Below are 22,600 nucleotides of genomic sequence, written 5' to 3' on the forward strand. Positions count from 1 at the left end.
GTCTCTTGACCTTGTGATCTACCCGCCTCGGCCTCCCAAAGTGCTGGGATTACAGGCTTAAGCCACCGTGCCCGGCTATTTATTTATTTTTTGAGATGAGAGTCTCACTGTCACCCAGGCTGGTGTGCAATGGCACAATCTTGGCTCACTGCAACTTAGGTTCTAACGATTCTTCTGCCTCAGCCTCCTGAGTAGCTGGGATTACAGGTGACTGCCACCACACCAGGCTAATTTTTGTATTTTTAGTAGAGATGGAGTTTTACCATGTTGGCCAGGCTGGTCTCGAACTCCTGATCTCAAGTGATCTGCCCACCTTGGCCTCCCAAAGTGTTGGGATTACAGGTGTGAGCCACCGTGCCTGGTTTGGTGCCTGGCTTTCTTATGACTCAAAGCTCATCATAAATATCACCTCTCAGAGAGGTTCTCTCTGCATCTAAAATAGTTCTCCCCACTGCTGCAATTACTTTGAAGCTCATTACCCTATTTATCTGTGGTATAAAATATATCTGTTGTATAAAAGGATGAAGCAATTGAATTATTAATTATATGCACACAGGTTACAGTGACAAATAGTAACAGATGTTGACAACTGATAAATGAGCATTTTGTTCAAAGAATATAATTTTGGGCTTTGTGTGGGAATGAATTATGCAAATCAGAAAGGTTTTCTGCTGTGTACTGGTCATACACAGTATATTCTTCTGGTGGTCTATGGTTCCCTTTGGCAATAAATAGCTAATTTCTCGTTCAGTAATTCTTTTTTTTTTTTCTTTTTGAGATAGAGTTTCGCTCTTTTTGCTCAGGCTGGAGTGCAACGGCTTGATCTCAGCTCAGCGCAACCTCTGCCTCCTGGGTTCAAGCGATTCTCTTGCCTCGGCCTCCTGAGTAGCTGGGATTATAGGCATGTACCACCATGCCTGGCTAATTTTTGTATTTTTAGTAGAGATAGGGTTGATCCGTGTTGGTTAGGCTGGTCTTGAATTCCTGACCTCAGGTGATCCGCCTGCCTCAGCCTCCCAAAGTGCTGGGATTACAGGTATGAGCTACCGTACCCAGCTTCTTGTTCAGTAATTCTTACATGAAATTCATAAAATTAATGTTTTTACTTATCATATTAATTAGAAGGCTTGAGAATACAGTTTTTTGTTAAAACCCTCTCAGATAAGTACATAACTTTGGGCTGGTTTTCATTCTTCCCACTCAGCTGACATTTCTAAGTCTTATGCCAAGTTCCTTAAACATTTTATCTGAATGAGTGTACTCTCTGAACTTAACACCAAATGTTCTACCTCTCAACTTTGGGCTTTTAAAGGATGATATTTTTTCTGTTCTGTACCAAATTACAGACTTTTTTTTTTAAGGACAAAGTGAAAAAATATACTTTACCATGTAAAAGAGTCATCTATGTATCTTAAAACATTTTCCCATTCAGAATCTCATTATATTTATAAAACACTATACTTTAGCCGGGCGCGGTGGCTCAAGCCTGTAATCCCAGCACTTTGGGAGGCCGAGGCGGGTGGATCACGAGGTCGAGAGATCGAGACCATCCTGGTCAACATGGTGAAACCCCGTCTCTACTAAAAATATAAAAAATTAGCTGGGCATGGTGGCTCGTGCCTGTAATCCCAGCTACTCAGGAGGCTGAGGCAGGAGAATTGCCTGAACCCAGGCGGCGGAGGTTGCAGTGAGCCGAGATCATGCCATTGCACTCCAGCCTGGGTAACAAGAGCGAAACTCCGTCACAAAAAAAAAAAAAAAAAAAAAAAAAACTATACTTCCAAGTCTCGTAGATGTTTATTAACTGAAATAATAGAATTACATCAACAGTAAAATTTTCACATTAATCTATCAAATAGGATTCAGGTTCATATGTTAGCCCCTTTAGATAACATGTGTCCAACTAAAAAAATATAAAAATATAAAATTTTTAACTAGGTAGAATTTATGTATACAGTATTTAAAATTTCAGGTTCATCTAAGTAAGTTGTTCTGGACAAGTTTTGTTTTTATTAAAAATTAACTAACCACCGGATTAAGATAACACTTATTGCTTCCTTTGGTTAATAATCAAAAAGAAAGCCTTTTCAAAATCCTTTTTTCCTGTGTAACAAATGGCCTTTATTAATTAGGTCTCTCAGTTTGTGTGCTGACAACATTTGGCAAAGTCCAGTCCTCACCAAAAATAGTAACAACCTGCTCTGGATGGCAATCAAGCAGCAAGCCTATTTTTGGGTTTAATGTTTGTAACACCAAATGCCAGATGCCATCAAACACAACCTTAAATGGCGTAAGTAAACTGGTCTGATACTGAAACACAGAAGATGAGGATCTGAGGCTCTCCAGAACACCTGTTTCTTTAGTACAAAAGAAATAAATGTTTCAGACTTAGCAGGGGAATCCATATCTATCGCTGATATATGTAAAACCAAAAGAATTTTAAAGCTGATAAACAGCAGGGGAAGGAGGAGCAGAATGCTATTATCTCAGCTTTAGTCCTTAACATGACTCTAAATTTTCATTTGCTTAGTGTTTCTGACTTTTATTATTAATATCTTTGTTAGCTTACCTGTCTCTGAGCGTGCTGGGGCCCAGATAAGGATATAGGTTTTCCTTAAGCTTTCCTTTGATGAGATGATCCAGGGTTTCATGTAGGAAAGGTTGATGCTGTGTATATACATTTTCTACTCCCTAAAACAGAGGGAAAGGTTCTTATGTCATTTTTATTAAACTAGGAATATAAGAATCAATAACACTTATTATCAGAAAAGGACATATACTTAATAGAGATTTCATGGGACAGATTTAAATAGGAACTGTGAAAAACTTAAAAATTATTTCAGGCCGGGCGTGGTGTCTCAAGCCTGTAATCCCAGCACTTTGGGAGGCTGAGGCGGGTGGATCACAAGGTCAAGAGATCGAGACCATCCTGGTCAACATGGTGAAACCCCGTCTCTACTAAAAATACAAAAAATTAGCTGGGCATGGTGGCATGTGCCTGTAATCCCAGCTACTCAGGAGGCTGAGGCAGGAGAATTGCCTGAACCCAGGAGGCGGAGGTTGCGGTGAGCCGAGATCGCGCCGTTGCACTCCAGCCTGGGTAAGAAGAGCGAAACTCCGTCTCAAAAAAAAAAAAAAAAAAATTATTTTAATCAGCCAGAAATGTTCTAATCTTATAAAAAATACTCTGTAATTTAGGGCTAGTTATTGTAAAGGAATTTTTTTAAAAAAGAATTGCTTAAATCCTTTATTGTGTCGTCATTGCCTCTCACTCTTTTGTGAAAATGTTGAACGATAAGGTAGAGCAAATAAAAGGATCATGTATATTAAAAAAAAAAAAAAAAAAAAGACTGGAAACACCCAGGAAAACAGAAAAACTTCAGGAAACATAAGAAAGGCTAGCAGATTAGAAGTAATTTTTGAGTATTTCAAGAAAACTAGTTTTTTTTAACAGATCAAATGTTTGCTTCATTTTTAATTTCCTTCAAAAAGAAACTACCTAACAAATCTTTAATTATAAACAAATGGAGTAATGTATTGTGATTAACAGAACTGTTTGTCTTTTTCTTCTTGAGTATTTCCTGGAAATACTTCAGTTATTTCCTGTTCAGCTATTTGGTCCAATGCTGATACTGCTCTAATACAGAAAGCACTAAGAGAAAAAGTTTTCAAGAGGATGTCAGTTTTAATTTCATTTAAGTGACACAGTACTAAATCAGCAGCAATCCTCAAGGTACTTTGAAAATCATATTCTTTCACTCTCAGCCTCCGGGGCTTCAACTGTTCTCACATAGGAGAGCACAGAGGTGTCTATACCTTCAGTCCTTTGAGGAACTGTTTGGTGATAGCCACAGCATCTTTGGGGCTGAAGAGGTCACTTCCTCTGACTCTTTTACCACCATATTCAACAACTGCAGACACGAGCTATTAAAAAAGAGAAGCAAATTTTGATTGCTTAGAGATCAGGAAGCTCACTTCATAAGAAAATAATTTTATTTTATTAAGGAAACAAAAGTGAAAAGACAGAATGAGACATTTCTGTAAATAAAAATAGTACGATTTATCATTTGTTAGAGCTAAGAATATAATAACAGAGTTCATTCCTGTTTGGTGGGCTAATACAGAAACTGATTACCTTTCGATACTTCTCAGAAACACCTTTATTCCTGAGGTCCATCATTAGTCCTGGCAGGCTATTGCTGCTGTGTCGCTCATAATGTAAAGCGTAAAGCATCACCAGGCGGGCAGCATCAAACTCTGTCACTTTCGGGTTCTGAAGAAGCCTTTTTACATTCTGAAGAAAGACAGAACTTATATTTATCTCCCTCTCACTTGAGTGATCTGTTGTACGATGCCTTAGATCTAATAATTCCTGAATGGTAGTGATACACCTGAGTTGATGACTGAGATTACCACTATGACAATTATAAGTCATATATTTAGCAATAGTCTCAACTATAGAAAGTTAAATGCCTTTTGTCCAAGGTAAGAACTAAATAAGGAAATATATTTCCATTGTAATTGCTTTAGGACAAAAATGAATTTAATAATGGATAGTTCCACTTTTCTTTTTTTTTTTTTTTTGAGACGGAGTTTCACTCTTGTTACCCAGGCTGGAGTGCAATGGCGCGATCTCGGCTCACCGCAACCTCCGCCTCCTGGGTTCAGGCAATTCTCCTGCCTCAGCCTCCCGAGTAGCTGGGATTACAGGAATGCGCCACCATGCCCAGCTAATTTTTTGTATTTTTAGTAGAGACGGGGTTTCACCATGTTGACCAGGATGGTCTCGATCTGTTGACCTCGTGATCCACCCGCCTCGGCCTCCCAAAGTGCTGGGATTACAGGCGTGAGCCACCGCGCCCAGCTGATAGTTCCACTTTTCTTTTCCAATAGCTGAAGTTGTAATTTCCTTGCTGAAAGAAGAAACACTTACTATTTCCACCACTTCAATCAATATAGCACAACAAAACCAACTAGTTAATTTGCAAACACTACTGCTTTCTCTTAGTATTAATGATTGACCAGTGAAATGGAGACAAGCTGGTAGAATTTTACGCAGACTGGGCTTAATCTCTAAGAAGCATCAGAATATGTCTCAACATGGTCGACAGAGATGAGTATGTAACAACATGTAATCTCTAAATTGAGTACTTAATGATTTTAAGAGGTGGGTACCAACAGAAAAGGGAGCGAGGAGAAACCAGGTCTACATTTTTTAATCCTCATATTCAGTACCTTCCCTATAGTACAGATTTATATTTATTATGCAGCAGAACAAATAATTTAATTCAAGCCAACAAATACTTTTTGAGTCCCCATAAGGCAGTATGTCAGGTACTGTTGTGGGAACACAGATAAATTAAAGACAATTCCCGTCTCCAGTGAGTTCACGGTCAATGGGGTGAAGGATGATCAAAGTAATATAATTTATTCTGCTATAAACATGTTTCTTGAATGTACTTTAGTTCAGTGACATTGCTAAATATGGAAATTGTATCAGTTTAACACAGAAGGCGTATTGGTTCATAGGTAATTTTTCCAGAATGGATAGGCTTTCTAATGGTTAAAGGGGAAGCCTTACAATACCTTTAGAAAAAAAGATGAAAATCCTACAGAAGTGTGTTCTCCAGAAGTATCTGGTTTTATAGCTTCAAGAAATGCTGCACTTTTGACTGTGTTAAGCTCTCTGGGGGAAGGGCAAATGCAAATAAAAAGGATGCAAATATATTGCACTGTGTACAAAAGCGAAACAAAACAAAATAACCACCAAACACTGATTGATGAAGAAAGCTATCTCCATACGGTATTTTTAATTTTGAAAAAGTAGTCTTTATGAGAAGTGAATACTTTCAAGACCTTATAACTTGAAGAAAACATGAGCCCCAGGAAAAAGGCTGCAGAGGATGGACTGGCTCTACTTCTAGGTACAAATGCTGGTCTCTACCATGCTAGTATTTTTATTATAACTGTTACTATTTTTATTAGGGCTTTGATAACAAAATTATGTGAATTTTTTATTTCTTTTTATAGTTACACAGATTTTAAGTGGTCTGCTTATAACCCTATATTCTCATAACCCTTTTTTTAGTGCATGTTTTTATAGAATGTGAGGTTTTTCAGGAACAAATATGTGGTGTTGTAACAGAGACATATGTATGAAAAAAACAAAAGAAAGCAAAAAGCAAAAGCTGGAAATTAGTGTAACAGAGGAAGGGGAGAGAAAGGGGAAGACAAAGTATATCTGGTTGTTGAGAAATCAGGAAAGACTTCATAAAGGACTTGACATTTGCCAAAGGTCCTGAAGAATCACTAAATATTGGAACCAGTGTGAGAGACTGAAAGCAGTGGCATATCAAGATAAATATGGAAATCAGATGAAGAAATCAGGCCGAAACGCTGGCAGAGCCTTGGAGGGCACTGAATTCTGAGGACGTAACTACGTAACTATCAACCATATGATTACAACTTACAAGATGCTTTCACACACATCATCTCTTTTCACAACAACCATGTCCAATGTCTAAGAGCTCTTCTGTTCACGCTGACTAGGGACTATGATGATAATGGGAAATCTCCCAGGTAGCTTTCAAGTTCAGAGTTCTCTGAGAGGGATTTCTATTGCTGATTTTTTGGATTAATATTTCACTATCATCATCCTTAAGGGATCAAAAAGGGAGAAACTTCTCTTCTGTAGATTTCGATCCCAAAATCGAACGATTTTTCTTTTTTTTTTTTTTTTTCCTTTCATGGTATCTTTCTCCTAGAGCAGCCATGGAATACAGCCCATTTAGACTATCTGTTCAAATGTACCACTATTTTCTACTATAATATGAAGAAATTTCAGGTACAATTATTTATGTATCTCAATCAACAGCATAAGTTTAAAACATTAAGAAATCCCATTTCGGGCCAGGCGCGGTGGCTCACACCTGTAATCCCAACACTTTGGGAGGCGGAGGGGGGCGTGTATCACTTGAAGTCAGGAGTTCGAGACCAGCCTGGCCAACATGTTGAAACTCAGTTTCTACTAAAAATACAAAAAATTAGCAGGGTGTGGTAGCAGGTGCCTGTAGTCTCAGCTACTCAGGAGGCTGAGGCAGGAGAACTTCAAGAGGTGGAGGTTACAGTGAGCTGAGATCGTGCCATTGCACTATAGCCTGGGCAACAGAGTGAGACTCTGTCTCAGAAAAACAAATAAATAGGCCGGGCGCGGTGGCTCATGCCTGTAATCCCAGCACTTTGGGAGGCTGAGGCGGGTGGATCACGAGGTCAAGAGATCGAGACCATCCTGGTCAACATGGTGAAACCCCGTCTCTACTAAAAATACAAAAAATTAGCTGGGCATGGTGGCACATGCCTGTAATCCCAGCTACTCAGGAGGCTGAGGCAGGAGAATTGCCTGAGCCCAGGAGGCGGAGGTTGCGGTGAGCCGAGATCGCGCCATTGCACTCCAGCCTGGGTAACAAGAGCAAAACTCCGTCTCAAAAAAAAAAAAAAAAAAAAAAAAAAAAAAAAGGCATAATGTCTCATTTCCTGCCCTTGCAGTCATTCTTTTACCACCTTTTCTGACTAATCTATCTCTGTACTGTTAAGCAAATCTGAGAAATCCAAGTAACTATAAACTCACAAAACTGGTATGACAGTCAAAGACTATTGCCGTAATCAGTCTGCCCTTTTCTAGTTACCTTCACTTGGATCTTGACTCTTGGGTGTTTCTTACTAGAGATAATAAGTGTTGGTGATGATGTGGAGAAATGGGAACCCTTACACACAACTGGTGGGAATGTAAATTATGGGAATTTACAGCCATTATGGAAAACAGTATGAAGGTTCCTAAAAAAATTAAAATAAAACTACTATATGATTTAGCCATCCAACTACTTGGTATATATCCAGAGGAAACGAAATCAGTATGTTGAAGAGATATCTGCACTCCTATGTTTACTGCAGCGCTATTCAAAATAGCAAAGAGGTGAAGTCAATCTAAATGTCCATCAACAGATGAATGGATCAAGAAAATGCAGTATTTAGGTCAGGCATGGCAGCTGACGTCTGTAATCCTAGCACTTAGGGAGGCTGAGGCAGGCGGACAGCTTGAGCTCAGGAGCTGGGGACCAGCCAGGGCAACATGGTGAAACTCCATCTCTACAAAAATACAAAAATTAGCCAGCCATGGTGGTGTATGCCTGTAGTCCCAGATACTGGGGAGGCTGAGGTGGGAGGATAGCTTGAGTCTGGGAGGCAGAAGTTGCAGTGAGCCAAGATGGCACCACTGGACTTCAGCCTGGGCATTAGAACCAGACCCTGCCAAAAAAAAAAAAAAAAGAAAAAGAAAGAAAGAAAGGGAAAATAAAATAAAATGCAGTATATATAAAATGAAATATTTACTATTCAGCCATGAAATAGAAAAAAATCCTGTCATCTGTGGCAAAACAGATTAACCTGGAGGACTTACATTAAGTGAGATAAGCCAGCACAGAAGTACACATACTGCATGATCTTACTCACATGTGGAATCTCATAGAAGTAGAGAGCAGAACAGCAGTTACAAGAGGACAGGAGGTTAGAAATTGGTTAATGGGTACGAAGCTACAGTCAGATAGCGGAAACACGTTCCGGTGTTCTACTGCACAGTAGGATGAATAGAGTTAACAGTAATGTGTTATCTCTGTCAAAACAGCTAGAAGAGAGGTTTTTAAATGTTCTTATTGCAATGAAATGACGAATGTTTAAGGTGACGGATATGCTAATTATCCTGATTTGATCATTACACAATGTATACATGTATTGAAACAGTACACTGTATTCCATAAATCCGTTCAATCATTATGCATCAATCATAAAAAATTCACTTGTATTCCTTGAGACTTGGTACTGGTATTTAGATTGCCTGGCTTGACTCTTAGTTCTTCATTGAGGACTTGGCTCAGATCTGACCAACTTACTTTGAGAACTATTTTGCCTACTTTTGAGCCCTTAGGACCCAACTCATGGCTCAGGTCCATGTTCTAGCTAGATGTATCTATTCTCTCATGAAAAGGAACTTGTAGGTACAAGCTGAGTTCTTTCTTTTCTTTCAGCTATATCAGTCCTTGGAAAAGCAGGACCTTTTTGTCTGCTTTGATCCCATGTTATCCTTTGACTTCAGTTTGAAGGATTTCCCTCATGGCTACTTGACTTATGAACTTGGTTGATAGTGGCATACATAACATTGAGATTTCAGGGCACTAACCAGAGAAGAGGAGGAAAAAGAATCAGAGAGGCTTCTAATTACCAAGCCAGGTATATGCTACATGGTAGTATTTATCTGTTGGAAATATAACTGAATTATATAATTAAGTTTTTGGTTTCTCTTATTGTATTTTCCATCGGCCTTGTGACTATTAGAGAGAAAACTACACTGTCGCATTATAACAATGACTGAGTAAAGAGCAAAACAGAAAACTCATCTACTTAAGAAGACAGGATTCAAAAACCTTGTGCTGAACTCTACCATTTGTGTGGGTCTAATCAAGAAATAGGAAAAGCAGCCGGGCGCGGTGGCTCAAGCCTGTAATCCCAGCACTTTGGGAGGCTGAGGCAGGTGGATCACGAGGTCGAGAGATCGAGACCATCCTGGTCAACACGGTGAAACCCCGTCTCTACTAAAAGTGCAAAAAATTAGCTGGGCATGGTGGCGCATGCCTGTAATCCCAGCTACTCAGGAGGCTGAGGCAGGAGAATTGCCTGAACCCAGGAGGCGGAGGTTGCGGTGAGCCTAGATCGCGCCATTGCACTCCAGCCTGGGTAACAAGGGCGAAACTCAGTCTCAAAAAAAAAAAAAAATAATAGGAAAAAAAAAAAAAAAAACCACTATGATGAAGCAGCACAGACAGAAAAAATCATTATGACATACACGTTTTAAACTATGATACAGACTATCTTAAACTATGATACAAAGTGTTTTTATTTTTTTCCTGACCTTGCATAAAGATCTCAAATCATTCTGTTAATGATACATAATAAGGACATGCACACATTTTAAGCTATTACAGATGGTCTTGGTAATTAAAGATAGTCTCCATTTTTTGTGTGTGTTTTAGTCTAACCTAAAGAACGGGATCCCTTCTTTGTTACCTGCTACCATATTCATGTAGCAAAGTCAATGAATAACAAAATAAACCAACAGATTCGGACAGTAAGATGGAATTAGCAGAAGCCTTCAACGTGCTGATCTGATAAAAATGAGCCTAACAGTTTGAGAGAACAGCGTTGTGGGAATATAAAAAGCTTATCTGTGAAAAGTGATAGAAAGCAGGCAAGGCCCAATTCTACTGACTGGTAAATACATCTGAGTCAGTATTCCTTTTCTTAATGACTAGTCAACACAAAATTTAGCTTTGCAGTAGATCTTCTGCTGATCAAAACTGTTTCTAAAATACTAGCTAAATGTTGTTTTAGAGTAAAAGGGATCATTTTTACATTTAACTGATCAAAGTAAAATTGTCAATCAGTTCAATGTGTCCCAAGCGCTTTTCTTATAATTTTAATGAGTGGCAAAAATTAAAATTAAAAAAAATAAAACACAAACACTTTTCTGAAATCAGGGAGAGATACAAGGCCATCAATGAACTAAAAAACATGTCTTAGATGCCATTAAGAAAATTAAATGTACCATCAAATAATAATACTTGTAATGTTGATAGTTATTATTTCTTGAAAGCGGTACCAAGTACCATAGTGTTTTACATGTATTAGCTCATTGCACCCTCACAACAATTTTGAGGTAAGTACTGTTATTTTTTCCCCCTTTACAGACAAAAAGACTGAGGCTTAGAGTGGCTAGGAATGATTTTCAAACCCAAGACATCAAAGGCCCAAGCTCTTAGCCACTACTCTATACTGCTTCAAATAGAGCTCTTCCTCCTCATTTTTCTAATAAATATTTATTGAGTCTTTATTACGTATCATTAACAGGGTAATTTGAGATCTTTACACAAGGTCAGAAAAAAATAAAAAATAGACTGGTTCCTGTCTCCGAATGAAAAGCTGTAATATGACAACACAGGCTGGGCATAGGGGACAGGGCATGGGGCGGACAGTACGAGTGGAACTGCTCACTTTCTAAAGATGCTTTTCTTCATGGTATGGCAAATCTTCATTATTAATCAAATAAATCTCTTCTGAGGATATGGATATGTTTCAGTGGTAGTCAATTTCACTTTGGTTCTAGTGAAATTCTTTCTACATGCAATTTTCATTAGCCTATAAAATGACGGTTAGAATGGCAGCAATTTTTAAGTTAATTTTTAGCAATATGTGAACTTTTTTCTTGTCATGATACTTTCTATTCAATAAAGCAAACCCCATCTCTACTGAAAAGCCTCATTTCATTGCTTCATGATCTATTAGCATCTAAGGTCAAGCCAAGGAATGCTATAACCCCACTAGACGTCAGGCCTGTGTCATCCACTCACTATCAAACAAAAGTTCCCTTTATAGACTATTGAAGTTATGTTGCCAAAGAAGTCCTTTATGACAGGGGAGTCCAAATCAATGTTCACTGTAAAATCCTCATACCCCAAACAAGAAAACCTTCAAAAGATAAGTTTTAAAAGTAACAAGTGAATCACACATATAATTTATATTTTTAGAGTATCTTTTTCTTTTAAAGTGAACAAAAAAATAGAGTTTCAGACAAATTATTACAATAACTTTTTCTAATTGCTTTCCATCTGTAGAGAGATACAAATAAAGACAGTAAAACTGGCTAATCATTAACTCTGGTTCTACCATTTTCAAGGGGAAAATCAAATGATAAAAAGTAAAAGTTTAAATTTTTTTTTTTTTTTTTTGAGACGGAGTTTCGCTCTTGTTGCCCAGGCTGGAGTGCAATGGCGCGATCTCGGCTCACCGCAACCTCCGCCTCCTGGGTTCAGGCAATTCTCCTGCCTCAGCCTCCCGAGTAGTTGGGATTACAGGCACGCACCACCATGCCCAGCTAATTTTTTGTATTTTTTAGTAGAGACGGGGTTTCACCATGTTGACCAGGATGGTCTCGATCTCTTGACCTCGTGATCCACTCGCCTCGGCCTCCCAAAGTGCTGGGATTACAGGCTTGAGCCACCGCGCCCAGCCCAGAAGAAATCTTGATAAACATTTGAGAAAAGCAAAACCCAACAACAATAAATCCCAGTAAAGACCTTGGTATAACTAGAGCACCCACAGGTCGGCTTCTTTCTTTTGGCTGCACTATGTACCAAAAAAAAAGAAAAAGAAAAAAAAATAAAAAAAAAATCATGCTTAGAGGAAGGGAACCAGCATTTACAAAGCACCTATTATATGTGAAGCCTCTGATATATCTCACTGAATCATCATAACAGTCTGAAAGTTTGAAATCATTATCCTTCAGGTTTGGGCAAATTAAGCAACTTTCCCAAAGAAACTTTGGTAAGTAGAGATAGGCTATAAGCCAGGCCAGTCTGGCTCCAAAGCCTGAGTTGTTTCTGATATACCAGGTTGGCATTATCTTATAGAATAAAGTGGAATTGCAGCTGGGAAAGAAAGAAGCTAAGCTTTAGAATACAGGGTCCTATCAACAGGGAAATGTGCTTGTTATAAGTGGCTTAGAAATAATTATTTCCTAAAGGACTCGTATTCCTAAATTACTTGTCAGTGATATCATACTTTGTTATTTCTCAGGAAACACGGAATTATCTCTGATTTATTCTATCTTTATATCCAGGCTGTCATTTAAAATTTCCCTTTGAAATGTTTTTCAGTTCTGCTGCTTACTGTACATTTTTACTTCTATCACTGTAAGTCTACAAGTCTCTCTGACCTGTTTTTTTCACCTCTAAAGCATCCTTGCCAGGTTACATTTCCTAAAATACTGCCTTCATTACCTCAACTTTCTACAGAAGATCCTATACTGGATCTCTTGGTGTATCTCAGCAGGTATAAATTGTTGCAAGCCTCTTTATAAAGCTCATAAACTGGTTTTTGTTTACCAATGCAATTTTATCTAATTCTCTTTCATACCCACTCTCTACAGGTCAAACTGTTTATTACTTCCTGCATACTTCTACATCTTTGCTTTTGCTGTTATTCCTGACTGAACGCCTCCCCCAAATTCTATTCATTCTTTGTGGTTCATCCTAATCTTGTCTTCTCTAAGAAACTGTTCCCAGTAACCTCAAAACCTGTTATAGTTAGTATTACAATAATGACTTGATTAAACATCATCTTGAAACATCATCTAATTTTTTTATTGTGCTTTAGTTTTGTCTCTTCAACTAGACTATACATTTCTTGAGGCCAGAGTGTGATTATGTCACTATTCTTCTAAAATCCTCCGGTAGCCCCCCATCATTTTAAGATTAAAGCTCAACTGCCTTCCAATGGCTATAACCTGGCTTCAGTCAACCTTTCTAGGCTAAGACTACTCATCTTGTACCCTGTACTAGCTACACTGAACTATTCTCTGTTCCCATATAAATATATGTATATTTCAAATATAAATATTGTACATAGAGAAAAATATATATTTATCAATATTTATTTATTTCTTCACATCTTCGTGCCTGTATTCTTTCTGCTGAGAATGTTTCTTCCTTTTCCCTGCTCGATGCACCCCTATGTATTTATTTGTCCAGACTTGGTTCTAATGTAGTTTTCCCTAAGAAGCTCTAAGAAGCCTCATCCTTGGGGAAAACAGTTGTCCTTCCTCTGTATTTCCATATTCCTTTGTAAATACCTGTATATAGCACACAGGGCATGGTACTATAATTCCTGGTTTAAATTTTTTTCTCCCCTACTATAATGTGGTATCTTACTCTTCTTTGTACTTCTAGATCCTCACAGCAATAGTATATACATATAGCAGGCATTAACATGTTGGTGGGATGAAAAGCAGATCTTCAATAATGAAAAAACTTAGATAATACATTTTAATATACATTTTAAAGTCTTCCTAACCACTCTGTGAGATGAGTATTAATATACCTATTTTACAAATAATGAAACTGACTCAGAGATTAAGTCAACAGCTCCACATCACAAAGCCTGTAAGTGGTATACTAAACACTCCAATCTTGATCTTCTGATTCTAGTTTGCTGCTGTTTGTAGTAGATTAGGCTGCCCTCATCCTAATTAACTAAACCCCTGGGAGTTGCACATTACACTTCTCTTGTGGCTTTTATTATAGATCTATCTTAAATAATATTAATTTGTGTTCTCATCTCAGCTCCTTGTTAGACTAAATTCCATGTTGGCGAAGAAGGATTACTTGCCTTTTTATCTCTTGCTTTGCCTGGCACAGTGCCTTACACATAGTAGGTGCTCATCAAATTGGACTGACCTGGAGAGCACTAGAATGGTCATTTTGACAGGCCAGTTCTTGCTCAACCTCTGAAACCTCCAGCAGATTCCGCTCACTGACCAATCGAGACAGTTCTCCAACCACTGTCACATGCTTTGAAACAGTCCCAGACATTTTCTTGAACTGTGGATAATTCTCAACAAAGGCCTGCCATGGGAAAAACATCAATGGGAGGTTCTGTTATTTTCTGACTGAGAATAAGCATGTATTGAATGGGGGGGGTGGAAAGAGGGGTTATTTTTCAGCCTAGATTAAAGCATCTACAACTCTCAGCCACACGGCGTTTTGTTACACTTAAGAAGAGAAGAACGCTGGGTGTGGTAGCTCAGGCCTATAATTCCAGAGCTTTGGGAAACCCAGGCGGGAGGATCACCTGAGGTCGGGAGTTTGAGACCGGCCTGACCAACGTGGAGAAATCCCATCTCTATTAAAAATACAAAATTGGCTGAGTATGGTGGCACATGCCCTGTAATGCCAGCTACTTGGGAGGCTGAGGAGGAAGAATCACATGAACCTGGGAAGCAGAGGTTGCGGTGTGCCGAGATTGCACCATTGCACTCCAGCCTGGGCAACAAGAGCAAAACTCTGTCCCCACCACCAAAAAAAAAAAAGGAAAAAAAAAAAAAGAAGAGAAGAACTGATATATGGTGGTGGCAGACTAAGTCTTTAAATAGTCCAGATATTACTGAAGAATGGAAAGAATCACATGGCTTTTCATGAAGTTTTCAGGATATTGGTTTACTTTTTTTCTTTCTTTCTTTCTTTTTTTAAAGACGGGGTTTCACCATGTTGGTCAGGCTGGTCATGAACTCCCAACCTCAGGTGATCCACCTGCCTTGGCCTCCAAAGTGCCTAGATTACAGGCATGAGCCACACGCCCGGCCCACTATATTGTTTAATAAAAAGACGTTACAGAAAATAAGTCTCAAACCAAATAAAATCAATCAAGGTAGAAATTAGACCCAGAAGATTCCAGAAGTGTTGCTTACATGAATAGTTCCAAAGTCTCACATGTTAGTCATTCCTGTACATGTTCAATTTACCTTCATGTCTGCTATTGATTCTAGTTTTTGCTGTTCTTTCGGTTTCTTCTTCTGAAAGTCTTCCATGAGATTCTTTATATTGCTACCAATCTCAGCAAAATTCAGGTACATATTCTGTGAAGAGGAAAGTTGGAAGCACAGTTCATCAACTAGTCTGACTTTCAGACAATTTAAAAGAAGTGAAAAAGAATTCTGAACACAGAATTGAAGGGCAGGGAAATTCTATTTTAATTACCAAATTTGGACATTAGCCAGGACACTGGTGATGAATCACTACTATTCTCACAAAGAGCTACTGGAGGGGAGAGAAGTAAATAACTATGTGATCTCCATGAAAAAAATATTGCTAAAGGGTCAGAATCCAAGTCTTCTGCCTTCCCTCAAAAGACAGTTTATCCATAGGAGGTCTCTATCATCCTTTCACATGAAATCCCATGCCTGCCCCCATATTAACAAGCCAATACTTATCTTCTTACATAAAAACAACTAAAGACAATTTTAAAAAAATTTAAACCACCTACATTAGCATAGAACTCATCATTTTCAGCAGATAGGACAACTTCTCTTAAGTCTTTACTGATCCCCGGCACTCTGGAAAGATCAATCCGATTGTTGTTTATGCCTAGCAGTTCATGGACCATGGCCTGATATGTCCACTAAATAAAGAATTATGAAAAAGAAATTGTAACTGACAAAATATGGAAATTGTAAATATTCAGAAAAACCAATAAAAAATTGATAATATTCTTAGTAACTAGTCTTATTTACATGAAGATTCTCTAGTTAAATTTTATTTACACTTTGTGCTATCATAAGCATTAAGACAGTCATTTTAATTGGTTAAACAATGAGGAAAAGTCAAAATACTTTCAGATTTCACACTTTTGGAAGAAGGGCAGCAAGATTAATATTCTTGATAGAAAGAAAACAAATTAGAGCTATCATTAGCTCCAATTTTTGCCTGTGAATTAAGAGTATATTTTTGGCTTCACAGATAGAGCTATATTGGTACTGCAGTTACAAGCTGTACCATTTCCTGTATGCTTCTGTGGTTTTCTGCAGCATGAGAAGTGTGTTTTTGCAGATCTGAGTGGTACTATATTTATCCTGGGAACACTAATATTATCAGAAAAACCTTGTGAGTTGATCAAAACATTGGTATATTTAGAAAATTACCTCTGAATCCATTTTATTTTATATTTTTACCTAATGGGAGTTGTGAGGAAGGATTGGTTTCTAGTCTCACAAAATGTGAATTTACTTGGTAAAACTGGAAATGAGAAATCTCCAAATTTTCCCTTTTCACCATTTATGGAGAATAGATTACTTTCAGTCATAGATTTATTAGACAAAATGAAGTATTTTCTAGCGCATTTCCTTCTGCATCTAAAATCTAAATGCTAGAAACATTTATATACATATTTTATCTTAAGAAAACTAGATGTATTAAGAAATAATTTAGAAAGTTATAAAAGAAGGTGCTTACTTCCTAAAAGATTTCTCAAAGGAATTCTTGAAAAACCAAGTTCTAGTAAGGCACTTAAAATAAGTACAGCAAGGCCAGGTGCGGTGGCTCATGCCTGTAATCTCAGCACTTTGGGAGGCCAAGGCAGGTGGATCACGAGGTCAGGAGTTCAAGACCAGCCTGGCTGACATGGTGAAACCCTGTCTCCACTAAAAACGCAAAAATTAGCTGGGCATGGTGGCATGTGCATGTAATCCCAGCTACTTGGGAGGCTGAGGCAGGAGAACTGCTTGAACCGGGACCTGGGAGGCAGAGGTTGCAGTGAGCTGAGATCACACTACTGCACCTCCAGCCTGGGCTACAGAACGAGACTCTGTAAAAAGGTACAACAAAATGTTTTATGCTTTTATGGATGACTTCTTGTGCATGCTTCTAGCACTTACTCTATAATTAAAATTATGTTTATTTCTCTCATCATTGGACCACGAGCTCTTTGAGGGCAGAAATTGTATCTTTTACCTTTTATCTCTAGTACTTAGTTCAGTACATGGCACAAAACAAGTCCAACTATTTATCCAGTGAAATCTGCTGGATAAATAGTTGCTTTTCTTTGGGAGACAGAATAATAAGCAATTTTCTTTCTACTTTTTGATATGATCAAAAATTTCTTCAGTGAACATATAGTACTTTGAATTTTAGGAATACAGGGCTATTTTATACTACAGAGAAGTTTCATTCCACAGATTTCCCTTAGGATTAACATTAGCATAGGTGGGGAAGTAACTGAAACATAGACTGTGCCTTTCTCTATAAATACAAAGTCACAGCAGGGTGCGGTGGCTCACTACCATCATCCCAGCACTTTGGGAGGCCAAGGTGGGTGGATCACTTAAGGTCAGGAATTCAAGACCAGCATGGCCAATATGGTGAAACCCCATCTGTCCTAAAAATATTTAATACATAAATTAGCAGGTGTGGCAGTGTGTGCCCGTAATACCATCTACTCAGGAGGCTGGGGCACAAGAATTGCTTGAACCTGGGAGGTGGAGGTTGCAGTGAGCTGAGATTGCACCAGCCTGGGTGACAGAGAGAGACTCTGTCCCACTACATAAATAAATACACACATACCTACATACAAAGTCACTATTAATAAAGCACCAGCTATGTGCAAGGCACTGTTCTTATACTTGCAGGAGAAAAACACTGGTGAGACACAGTTTGCCTTGAAAAAATATGTAACTTTAGAGAGGGTGTAAACAACCAAAGCTACAACATGGCAAGTATAGCATGAGACATGAGAGAGACACAAAGGTCTACAGGATTCTCAGGAGATAAGAACATATCTGACTGAAAGAATATAGGCTTCAAGGAGAAGCTGAAGAATGGTGTGATGCTGGAGATGGCTTTTGAGTGTCTCTTTTTTTGAGACATAGTTTTGCTCTTGTTGCCCAGGCTGGAGGGCAGTGGTGTGATCTCAGCTCACTGCAACCTCCACCTAGTAGGTTCAAGTGATTCTCCTGCTTCAGCCTCCTGAGTAGCTGGTATTACAGGCTCCCATCATTATGTCTGGCTAATTTTTTGCATTTTTAGTAGAGACAGGGTTTCATCATGTTGGTGAGGCTGGTCTCAAACTCCTGAGCTCAGGTGATCTACCTTCCTTGGCCTCTCAGAGCACTGGGATTATAGGTGTGAGCCACTGTACCTGGCTTTTAAAAAATTATTTGCTATTATTCATATAAATCATTTTGTTTTATTTATTAATTTATTTATGTACTTATTTATGGAGACGGAGTCTCACTTTGTCACCCAGGCTGGAGTGCGGTGGCATGATATCAGCTTACTGTAACCTTTGCCTCCTGGGTTCAAATGATTCTCCTGCCTCAGCCTCCCAAGTAGCTGGGGACTACAGGTGTGTGCCACCAGACCTGGCTACTTTTTTTTTTTGTATTTTTAGTAGAGACAGGGTTTCACCATGTTGGCCAGGCTGGTCTTGAACTCTTGATCTCAGGTGATCCAGCCACCTTGACCTTCCAAATTGCTGGGATTACAGGCATGAGCCACTGCACCCGGCCAGACTGAGTGGTTTTAAAAGAGTAGTATTTTGATAGATGAAGATGGGAAGAGAAGGTATTCCAATCATTCCGGAGTTTGGAAAGCAGTCACAGTAAAAGCATGCTGGCAGGAAACCATGTGGCATTATTTACGGAAGTGGTGAGCTCCAGGTTTTCTATGAGGTTTAGCCCACATTGTGAAGGCTCTTGGATGGCAAGTTCAGGAGTTTCTTTTTAACATAGTAGGCAAACGGGAACCAAGGAACGTTTTTAAGTAACAAGATAGAGCTGTGCTTTAGAAAAAGTAATTTAATAACATTGTATTTATGGAACAGTTAGAGTGAAAAGAAATAAAAAGTAGGGAATCAAGTAGATAACGATTTCAATATTCTTGTAAGAGATTAGGATTTAGATCAAAGCAATGGCAGTAAGAACGGAAATGAGCAGACAGAAGGAAACACTGGAAAATCGAATCTACAGAATTAAGAAGTTTTCTTGATTGGGGTGGGGGAACTGGCAGCAAGGTACAGGAGGAATGAGGCAGAAGAGTTAATGACGACAGGGGATGAGGCAGAAGAGTTAATGACGACAGGGGATGAGGCAGAAGAGTTAACGACGACAGGGGATGGAAGAATCATGATACCCGAACACCAGGAAATACAAAGCAAAACCAAGAATAGCTAAAAATAAGGAGGCAAATAAATGGATCATGCTGTTTTTTTCTGTATCTGTATTTTGATGAGTATCACTTAAAATCATCCTTCTATCATGCCAAGAAAAGGTTCTGTACCTGGTTTAGCAATGGGGTGATGGCATCATCACAGCGATCTAAAATAAGTAGCAATGGAGGAACCTCTGTCCGACGGAATTCAAACAGTTCGTATTCTTTAGTTATCACTTGCTGTGAGTAAAAGAGAAGTGATTTGCACAACCAATTAGTTACACATAGAGATGATATAAATAGGAAATTAATAAATAAAATCTACACTTAACAATAGTTCTTTGCAACGCATAGATCTTCCATGTAAAGGATTCAAAATATAATACTCACAAAATTTAAGAGTATACTATTTAAGAGATTAGGATTTGAAATCCTATAAGTGGTTTAACTGCACCAAAAATAGTTAAATAGCCTGTGAATGTTTCTTGCGTTAAACCTAAGAATCTGTCCGGGTGCGGTGGCAGCACTTTGGGAGGCTGAGGTGGGTGAATCACCTGAGGTCGGGAGTTTGAGACCAGCCTGACCAACATGGAGACACCCTGTCTCTACTAAAAATACAAAAAAATTTAGCCGGGCATGGTGGCGCACACCTGTAATCCCAGCTACTCAGGAGGCTGAGGCAGGAGAAGCGAATAAATCTGGGAGGTGGGGGTTGTGGTGAGCCGAGATCTCGCCATTGCACTCCAGCCTGGGCAACAAGAGTGAAACTCCATCTCAAAAAATAAAACAACAACAACAAAAAGACACCTAAGAATCTTAGCTCTAACTGTTGCTTTTTGTTTTAAATCACATATACCTACCTCTTTGCCTGGAAACCTAACGTATAATCATCTCCTTGGTTGTAAATAAAATATTCCTTTAGTTTCTGAAATATGATAAAGAAATGAATGGCCTTTATGTTTTGGAACCAGGAACAGGTAATGCCATACCTTAACGCACTCCGCAAGTCTCTTTGCTGCCTCTGATGAGAGCTGATAACGAATCATGGGACACTTCTTCAGAGATAAAAGGAGAGCTGTAAGCCCTTGAGTTGTTCTTGATAGCTGGGCTGGATCCCAATTTCGACCCTTTTTGTTAAAAACATATATTCAGAGAAAATATTTTAATTTTCTCTTATGAGTCTATTGGCTGAATTAACTCTCAACTGAAAAATTAAACCTTTCCTTCCATACCTGGCAGCAACCCAAAATATTGAGGGAAAATAAATGTGGGTTCACAGCAATGTAATCACCGTAAAATTCCTGCAAATAAAGCACCAAGAATAGTCATTCCATAAACTTCAATTGTATCAAGCAGTAATACTTTCATATGTGATATAATATGATATAGCCAAACTTGGTGAAATACAGGTTTAAAGAGATACAAAACTGTTCAATTAATAGCTGAGTAACAACAGTCAATGTGGAAGAATTAAGATAATTACAAAACAGTAGCAATAATAAATCCAAAAAATAAAAGTTGTAAAAATATACACATTATATTTCTGGAGCCCTCTATGCACACTTATCAATTAGTAAAAATGAAACACTGCTAATATGAGATATAATGTTCTACTCAGATAAGAAAGGACTTTGCTGTCCAATATATTTTCATGAGAGAGAATATAATTTAAAACAGGTCATTCTTTTTATTCATTTATCACCTAGCACATCCTTCTGAAAAATTCAAAACTAGTTTATCTGCTGCCTCTGAAAACAACATTCCTCACTTATGTGATAAACATATTCAAGTGTTCGCAATAAAACGTCTTCTGGGACAGACCTTTCCTTATTTTTTATTTTTAGAGTCAAATATTTGAAAAGGGCCAACATATGAGATGTGTCACAGGACCAATATGTTTACCTGAACCTCAGCCACGACTTCCTGTTCATCAGCTTCAGCCAATGACTTCACATCACTCTTGCTGATCACATTACTGAAATCTGAAACAGACATACGAGTTGGGGTTGACTCAAAGGAGATCATTTCTGCTGCAATTATATGTAAATGGGCCTGCTAGTTAAAGCCTAATGAATAAGTGACCTTCAAATTGGAATGAGTAGCACACATATATTTAAATCCACAAATTCATAACTATATATATATATATATATATATATATATATACATATATATATACTTTAAAAGGACCACCATCAGAGGCACTGGAGAATGAGAATACCAGGGAACCAGGTCATTTTATTGAAAATAGCAAATAAGGAGAAAGAAGTAAACTTTTATCCTTCTTTTACATATAAACTATACTACCAGGTAACCAAATAGATGTGGGAAAATTTTTCTTTATGAAAATATTCCAGCACAACAACAAACAAATGCTAATGACAATTAGAATATCATTTTTTCTAACCCCTAATGAATCAATTGAATGGACTCATATTGAGCATCAGCCACTGCAAGAACTAGAAGATAGAGTAATATTTTAAACTTCAAGGAACATGTTAAACTATCCCATGGAGATGCAATCAGCAAGATCCAAGCTGTGGAAAACTTAACAATTTGTTTCTTCAATAAATAAATTGCATGGGGCAGCAGGGGCAGGGGTCGGAGGACCTACGGGGAAGGTTAAGAAACTTAACGTATCAACCAACAGCAATGTGTGAACCTTACTTTGATCCCGATTAACAAAAAAACTGAAAAAAAAAAAGTTTTAAATTTGAATGCTGAATGGTTATTTGAAAATAGTACCAAGAGTTCAAGACCAGCCTGGGTAACATCACTTGAACCTGGGAAGCTGAGGTTGCAGTGAGCCGAGATCATGCCACTGCACTCTGTCTGGGTAACAGAGGAGACTCTGTCTCCAAAAAAAAAAAAAAAGAAAGAAAAGAAAAAGGAAATAATAAAGAATTCTTTTTCATTTTTATCTAGATGTAATAATAAAATTGTGGTTTTTAAAAAATGAGTTCTTATTTTTTAGAGATGCATACTGAAATACTTATGGATAAAATTATATGATGTCTTAG

The 22,600-nt window shown here is 38.2% G+C and overlaps 1 protein-coding gene across 3 annotated transcripts in view; it reads right to left on the reverse strand.

Moving 5' to 3' along the window:
• The window catches only part of VPS45 (vacuolar protein sorting 45 homolog), an 85,681-nt gene that overhangs the window by 53,091 nt on the left and 9,990 nt on the right, over window positions 1-22,600 (reverse strand). For 2 of the 3 annotated variants that reach the window (XM_074389686.1, XM_003941976.4), the window contains exons 4-13: window positions 21,483-21,562; window positions 20,813-20,881; window positions 20,570-20,707; window positions 19,710-19,820; window positions 15,925-16,059; window positions 15,404-15,517; window positions 14,340-14,507; window positions 4,136-4,294; window positions 3,817-3,924; window positions 2,570-2,691 (exon numbers count right to left, since the gene is read on the reverse strand). In XM_074389686.1, coding sequence (XP_074245787.1) covers window positions 2,570-2,691; window positions 3,817-3,924; window positions 4,136-4,294; window positions 14,340-14,507; window positions 15,404-15,517; window positions 15,925-16,059; window positions 19,710-19,820; window positions 20,570-20,707; window positions 20,813-20,881; window positions 21,483-21,562 — 1,204 coding nt within the window. The remainder of the gene's footprint in view (window positions 1-2,569; window positions 2,692-3,816; window positions 3,925-4,135; window positions 4,295-14,339; window positions 14,508-15,403; window positions 15,518-15,924; window positions 16,060-19,709; window positions 19,821-20,569; window positions 20,708-20,812; window positions 20,882-21,482; window positions 21,563-22,600) is intronic. The other variant, XM_074389687.1, reaches the window with a different exon arrangement.

This window comes from Saimiri boliviensis, chromosome 19, assembly GCF_048565385.1.
Source record: "Saimiri boliviensis isolate mSaiBol1 chromosome 19, mSaiBol1.pri, whole genome shotgun sequence".
In the NCBI taxonomy this organism is placed as follows: Eukaryota; Metazoa; Chordata; class Mammalia; order Primates; family Cebidae; genus Saimiri; species Saimiri boliviensis.